Source organism: Arachis duranensis, chromosome 10 (genome assembly GCF_000817695.3).
Source record: "Arachis duranensis cultivar V14167 chromosome 10, aradu.V14167.gnm2.J7QH, whole genome shotgun sequence".
Taxonomy (NCBI): domain Eukaryota; kingdom Viridiplantae; phylum Streptophyta; class Magnoliopsida; order Fabales; family Fabaceae; genus Arachis; species Arachis duranensis.
In genome coordinates this window covers 98,989,671-98,997,230 of record NC_029781.3, presented here as the reverse complement: position 1 = coordinate 98,997,230, position 7,560 = coordinate 98,989,671, and the positions used below count along the sequence as shown (strand labels likewise).

General features: G+C 32.1%; 1 protein-coding gene across 3 annotated transcripts; it reads left to right on the top strand.

Annotated features, from left to right (window-relative positions):
• Positions 1-1,511: 1,511 nt before the first annotated feature.
• LOC107471230 (probable galacturonosyltransferase 13) lies at positions 1,512-7,560 on the top strand. Of its 3 annotated transcripts, XR_008003597.1 has the most exons (7): positions 1,512-2,099; positions 3,179-3,234; positions 3,356-3,511; positions 4,642-5,232; positions 5,827-6,129; positions 6,615-6,956; positions 7,043-7,560. XR_008003597.1 is itself a non-coding variant. In XM_016090683.3 (6 exons), exons 1-6 carry the CDS (start codon positions 1,889-1,891, stop codon positions 6,897-6,899), a joined length of 1,602 nt encoding a protein of 533 aa, XP_015946169.1. In that variant the 5' UTR covers positions 1,512-1,888; the 3' UTR covers positions 6,900-7,560. The 3 variants fall into 3 exon arrangements, 2 of the variants coding, with proteins under 2 accessions (XP_015946169.1, XP_052110891.1); XM_016090683.3 differs by having other exon boundaries at positions 6,615-7,560; XM_052254931.1 differs by lacking the exon at positions 3,179-3,234 and having other exon boundaries at positions 1,968-2,099; positions 6,615-7,560.

Here is a 7,560-nt window from a genome sequence, read left to right as displayed (position 1 = left end):
ATTACTCAGGAGGCTAGTGCCCCTCTCTCCCTGACCCTAATCTAGGTCCGTCCTTGATTGGTGGATCTTGTTTTTTTGAGTCACAAATGAAGAGGTTTGGTCTAATATAAAATTCTATTCGATTGGGGCTAAATTTTTATTAGTGTATGAATTGAAATAAATATTTAAATCTACTTTTAATTGATAATGCAACATTGTTCATTTTTATGGCCATAGTCTAATATCAGTTGACTGTAGTAGTTTAATTTTGAATTTAAGATTATCTGAATAAAATTACTATTCCTAGTCATAAAAAAATCAGTGCTAATTAATTCATGAGAACTACTCACGTCAATGTTTAAGATTTTTTTTAAATATTTTAGTTTTTAATAAATTTTGATTATTAAATTATTCTTTAAATTTTTATTTTGTTTAATCTTTATTTTAAATTATTTATTTATATAAAAAATTCATAATTTTATTAAATAACAACAGAAATTAATTTGATAAATTAAAAAAAATTACATCATAATTAATTTTTTTGACAAAATAAAATTAAATATTAGTAATTGACATATAATAATTAAAATTTGTTGATTTAAATATTATTAACTGACATAGTAATTCAAATTCAACTTTTTTTTAACATCGAAATGGTCAAATAAAAAAAGAATTAAGTATATTGAATCAATTAGTTTTTTAAAAATAAAATAAAAATAATTAAGTTTATAACTTTTTGTTTAAATATTTAAAGTTAGAGAAACAAGTTTGACCAACAATAAAAATATTATATGTCATTTTTTTTATTATTTGATCATAAAACATTTTTCATGATTTATTTATAATAACCGTTTTTTAATCTTAAAAGAAAGTCAGATAAAAAAAATCTTAAGGAAAAACATATAATTAACATCAACGGATGTAACTTTTTTTTTTTGTCCAAAAAAACAACAATCTCAACTAAATTTAATAAGGTAATTAACATCACATTACATTACATTATTTTTAATTAGTGAAAACAAATTTATGCTATTTTTGATACTCATCATAATGACAACGGTTTCACCTAACAAATACAGAAATAGCAAAGCAATACGTCTTCCTATCTAAATGAGACACGAAAAATCTATACATATAGACAATTTTCTGAATCTATATCTTAGAATTTGCCTTTACATTTGCCACGGTCTTCCTTTTTTTTATTTTCTCATTTTTCAGGACAAAAGGCCAAAAATAAATCAATAGCTAGTTAACTACATAACATGAACATCTGCATCTACATCTACATGGTAAAAAAGATGAACTAAAATTAACCAATAATATTACCATATAATGCTGCCCACGCAATCCTTTTTAGTTTTTATTGACTTGCCCATATTCATAGGAAAATACCTAAATATAACTAACAAAACCATGTCCCTACTTCCTAATCTCAAGGTCAAACACAAACACTTCTCTCTCTCCCTCTCTCCCCATAATCATTCCTTGGGGGAAAAACTCAAAAAAGAACTAATAAAAAAATTAAATTAAGTTAAAAAAATAAAAAGAGAAAATAAACGAAACAAAACCCCGTAGAAGAAAAGCTCCAAACAAATCCAGAAGAAGAAGAAGAAGAAGAAGAGAAAGAGAAATTCCTGTTTCGGCTGAATAAGGTGGAGACCCCAAATGCGGTCTTTTAGAAGGCCACAGACGAATACCATTGAAACAAAAGAGAAGAAGAAGAAGAAAGTAAGAGAAGAAGAAGAAGAAGAAAGAAAAAAGGGGATTATAGGGAAGAATAGTGTGGATGTGGTAATGGGAATTGGAAGGGAATGGGAGAGTGCGAGAAAAGGAGGTGAAATTAGGGTTTCTGTTGTTGTTGTGGCGGTGAGTGTTGATGTTAGGGTGGTGTGCATCTGCATAGACGAGAATGCACCTTCGCTTCTCGCCTAGCATGAGAAGCATCACAATATCGAGTAACAATGGATTTATTGACTTGATGAAGATCAAGGTCGCAGCTTGCCACATTTCATATCGTACCCTCTTCCACACCATTCTCATCCTCGCATTTCTCTTGCCCTTTGTCTTCATCCTCACCGCTCTTGTCACCCTTGAAGGTGTCAACAAATGCTCCTCATTCGGTAATTCTTTTATCCATTTTCTATTTGCTGTTTGTGGATTCTATTTTGTTGAATTTTACGCTATCATGCAATCAGATTCATAAATTTAGATGACTTTTTGACTAGTGGATTTGATGTAACAATATATAATTGGACTATTTTTTCCCTAGTGTTTGATATCTTTAGGGAGTTTTTTTCATCATTTCTTTATTTTGAATCCTTTTATTTGGCGCTAGAATCTTTTGCCTGTAGTCAACTTTTTATTATTTGATATATTTTGATTTGAATATTGCTTGGTCCGGTCTACATACCTTCTGGGCTAGGCTCAAATTGGTGAGGATGGGGCCAAATGACCTTAGCTTAGAACATACCATTTGATAGATTTTGTCATTTTGATTTAATGTTGTTTGGTTTGATCGAATGGGGGAACAGTCGAATGGTCTCTATGTGATCTCAAAATCACGGTCCAAGCTGTAGAGTCAGCCATTTATGCATTTGTCAGATTAGGTTGAATATATTGCAACCGAAGACTCTTCCTCAAATCCTACATTAATGCAGGATATTTGTGCACTGAACCGCCCTTTTGTTGTATTGTTTGTTCGGATCCAAATGCCATCCAGACTCATCTCTGTGTTAGATGAGGGGAGGAATGACCTTTGCCGGAAACCCGCTTCTAGAGAGAAAGTAGGATTAAGCAGAGAGGGGATGGATAAAAAAGATTTAGACCTTAAAAGATTCTAGTGATGATGATGCTTTTCTAATATGTGTTGGCAAAATTTGTACCTATTCTGATAATTCTTTTACATGATAAATTAATGCATGCTAAGTTTTTTCCTTAAATTAATGAAGCATTTTATATAATCATGAGTAGATAAAATATAGATAAATATTTAGTGCCTTAGCACCATAGTTTAGCAAAGCTAGGTTTTGTTCTACTATTACAGGTTAACTAATAGAAATTTCAAGATACATATATTTCTTTTTGTTAACTTAAAATGTTATCCTATTTATTTGTAGCTTTCTTTTGATTTTCATATGTTTTTGTGTACCTTCTGCCTATATTTAATCCTTGATTTTTTTTTGGTTGTTTTGTACTCTAGATTGTCTTGGTAGGCGTTTAGGACCAAAGTTTCTTGGTAGGGTTGATGATTCAACGGTAATTTTTTTACTTTTTGATTTATTCCATAAGTTTTTCTATTACAATACAATTTTTATGAAGTTTTGGTTAAATAACTATTTTCTAAAGCCTATCTGTGTTGATGGTAATGCTATGGCAGAGACTAGTTAGAGATTTTTACAAGATTCTTAAAGAAGTGAAAACTGGGGAAATTCCAGCTGATCTAAAGCTGCCAGATTCGTTTGATCAGCTGGTTTCTGATATGAAGAATAACAACTATGACACGAAAACATTTGCGCTCGTGCTAACGAGAATGGTAAGTTGCATAGTGCGTTTGCTTTATGTATTAAATATCTTAGTATTGGTCAATTGGTTTTGAGAGGAGAAAGTAGCTGTTGAAATTCAAATATTTAAATGCTTCTAATTATATAATAGGTGAGTTTTTTTTTTTTCTTTTAAAGGGGGAAACAAACTCAAAAACTCATTTAATCTATGCACTTGGATTAGAAGGTTGAGAATGAGATAATTGATGTACTATTCATGAACTCTGGCTAAGAAAAATTGTAGAATAAAGACTTAGGAGTTGTACTGATTCTGCTTATGACATCTCTAAATTTTCTTCTGTTTAAGGTACTTAGTTTGAACCTACAAAGATACAATAATGACTATTTTTAAAAATCATGTGGAATTTACTACTAAGCTAGGTATTATGTTTTATTTGTACTATAGTAAGCTTTGTTACATTGTGTAACTCACTTTTATCATTTTATAATATGCGAAGTTTGAAAGCAATTTTTTAAAAATAATACTGGCTCTAGATTTTTGACAAAAAAAATGATTTTTTATCAAAAGAGTTTATTTATATGCATTGCAGGATTTACAAGAATCATTAAATTATTTAGTCTTTCTTTTGTTCTTTTCCTTATTCTCACATTACATGAGGAATAATTGTGACAACCCTTTGCCTCCTACGGCTTTTAGACCCACAGGAATAGACTACTTAACAAGAATAGCTATTGCGGCTCAAATTCACACCCATGAGTCAGTGCCTTTGCTAGTTTGTCAATCCTTAAAGGGCTTTCTTCCAGGGGAAAGAGGCCACAAATCCTGGTTATGCTTTTGCCCCCCACTTAGGGATTGTGAGCTACTATCGGACAATATTATTATTATTATTATTATTATTATATACTTTGTCATCATGACTGTTATCATCTTTGTTTCAGTTTACAATGCTTCATGCATTCCTCTTAGAAATTTGAGCCATTGTTTTGTCATGTGTAGCATTGAGACTAAATTTATGTGTATTTAAGTGTTTAGTTTTGTCAATATTATGCCAAATCTTGTCATATTGTTCTGCAATAGATGCTATTGTTCCTATGTTAAAAGGTGGTGACAAAAGATAATCATCATATTGACCTTTGTTACAATGTATTGTTCTTTGGACAGATGGAAAAATTTGAGAGAGAAATTAAGGAATCTAAATTTGCAGAGCTAATGAATAAACACTTTGCAGCAAGTTCTATTCCTAAAGGGATTCATTGTCTAACTTTGCGTTTGACTGATGAATATTCGTCAAATGCCCATGCACGCAGACAGTTGCCCCCTCCAGAGTTACTTCCTCTGCTGACTGACAACAATTACCACCATTTTATTCTCTCAACTGATAATATATTGGCTGCCTCAGTAGTTGTTACCTCTACTGTGCAGTCATCTCAAAATCCTGAGATGATAGTCTTCCATGTCATCACTGATAGAAAAACTTATGCGGGTATGCATTCATGGTTTGCGCTAAATTCTGTCTTCCCTGCTATAGTTGAAGTCAAAGGTATTCACCAGTTTGACTGGTTGACTAGAGAAAATGTTCCAGTACTTGAAGCGGTAGAACATCAAAATGGGATCAGGAATTACTATCATGGAAACTATGTTCTAGGAGCTAACCTCGATGATATCAATCTACGAAACTTTGCTTCAATATTACAAGCTAGAAGTCCAAAGTACATATCATTACTCAACCATATCCGTATATACATTCCCGAGGTAAGTTAAATTTAACACCTCTCTAACCCTGCACTCATGCACTCTCCCTCCCTCCCTACTTCCCTCCTCTGTGTGTGTGTGTGTAAATGTTATATAAGAACAATGCATTTTGTTAGGTTTGGCAAAGAAATTAATGCTCTTGAATATTTATTTTTGAATGGAATATTTGTGACTGACTTCACCTATTGGAATTTTGGTCACTTATTTGCAAAATTTATATTTGCAAGAGTTGGTTATGAGCACTGCTACTATATCAAATTTTGATTAGTCATAGTGGCTAAAGTGAACTCAAAGATTGTAAAGTGAAGGATAAGTATTGTGTTGAACTATTTGAGTGAGATGTTTGTACTATGTTTCCTAAATTGGTTTGTACATTTTGGTTGCGATTAATTTATATATCATAATGGAAGAAGACAAACTATAACATAAATGTAGAGTTGCTCAATTGCAACATTTGGGGTATCTGCATTGGTTTCATTATCACCAATCCATCATCTGTCAATTTTTATGTGAACCATTTTAACATTCCTAAAAATAAGAATTTCTTGCTCTAATTTGTGCTTATGACTTGGTGGTATTTTTAATATGTCGCAGCTTTTCCCGAATCTTGACAAGGTGGTCTTTTTGGATGATGATGTTGTAGTTCAGCGAGACTTGTCTCCCCTTTGGGATATTGACCTAAATGGTAAAGTTAATGGAGCTGTTGAAACTTGCAGAGGGGAAGATGAGTGGGTAATGTCTAAGCATTTTAGGAATTATTTCAATTTTTCTCATCCTGTCATTTCAAAAAAATTAGACCCTGAAGAATGTGCTTGGGCTTATGGGATGAATATCTTCGATTTGCGTGCATGGAGAACAACAAATATAAGGGAGACATATCATCAATGGTTAAAAGAGGTAAAGTCTCAAATATATATACTCAGCCTAACAAAATTTTGGTCACTTTTTGTGTTAATAATTTTATGCTTTAACAAAGTTTTTGAACATTTTTAATTTATGTTGTTGTATACCCAATAAATTGAGTACCTTAAAGATTTTTTAATGTCAGTTAGGCTGATTATAGTTTTAGAATACATGGACCTTTGGCTGCATTTGGATATTGTCTCTAAGATAGAGAGAATTTCTGTCTCATTTGGTTGTGGAGACAGAGACACAATTTCTGTCTGAGAGACAAAAAATTATGTATTTTCTGTACTTCCTGAATGTGGGGATAGCAAATATTTGTTTTTGTCTCTCTGTCGCCGTTCTCTGTCTCTGTATTTCTATCTCAGAGGCAGTATCCAAATGTAGCCTATGTTCTAATGTTTTAAATTCCCTTCTTGGAGTGCAGTCAAAGTTAGAATTTGCATAAGAATTTATTATTAATGGCTTCTGCATGGCAGAATTTGCAATCAAACCTAACAATGTGGAAGCTTGGAACCCTACCACCTGCATTGATAGCATTTAAAGGTCATGTTCAACCAATTGACCCTTCTTGGCACATGCTTGGCTTGGGTTATCAGAATAAAACTGATGTCGAGAATGTTAAAAATGCTGCTGTTATTCATTACAATGGTCAATCAAAACCTTGGTTGAATATTGGCTTTGAACATCTTAGGCCTTTTTGGACCATGTATGTCAATTATTCAAATGAGTTTATTAGAAATTGTCATATATTGGAGCCATAGTCTGTCGAAGCGACGAGCCACGGTTTAAACGACAGGGCATCCTATAAAAATGGACAAGTAAATACCATTTTCATCTTAATTTTTTATTTTATGTATTTCTTTACTTGAGATTTTTATTAAGATGAATTCGAGATGACATATAGAGAGCATTGGATGAAAGGGGAAAATGATCAAGACATTGGAGTGGTTTTGCTACCATCCTTATTTTGCAACATGATTCCCATAGTGGTCTTGCCTTCAGAGTCAGATTCTTGTGACAGAGAAACAAGTCCTTTAATCACTATTATTAGTCTTTTAAGAGGCTATTATAGTAGAGATACCTTAGAGTGAATATTGGAGAATAAACCAAATTCTGAAGATTAAGGTCATGCCTATTTCATCAAATCTAGTTTGATGCTGACGCTGCTGAGAACACAAGTGGTAGGATAGCTATGTTTTTTCCCCTCCATTTATTATTTTTAGTTTGTTAATTTTATGATAGCACCAAGTTTTTTACTATACACCCATTTGATTTGATATATTGATTGTAAAATCTAGGAGTAGTTCATGAGATTACTTTGTCACAGCTCCATTGAATTGGGGGAACTGTCTATAGGAAATATGTTGTTATTCTTTGTGTACGATTACCAAATATTGGAAATGTGCATATAATTCTTTTTAA

Excerpts from the sequence above, each read along its gene's own strand:
- LOC107471230 (XM_016090683.3), top strand. The coding sequence starts at position 1,889 with ATGCACCTTCGCTTCTCGCCTAGCATGAGAAGCATCACAATATCGAGT. Across the intron at positions 3,512-4,641 it reads CGCTCGTGCTAACGAGAATG|ATGGAAAAATTTGAGAGAGA; the intron begins GTAAGTTGCATA and ends TTCTTTGGACAG. Across the intron at positions 6,130-6,614 it reads ATCATCAATGGTTAAAAGAG|AATTTGCAATCAAACCTAAC; the intron begins GTAAAGTCTCAA and ends TCTGCATGGCAG.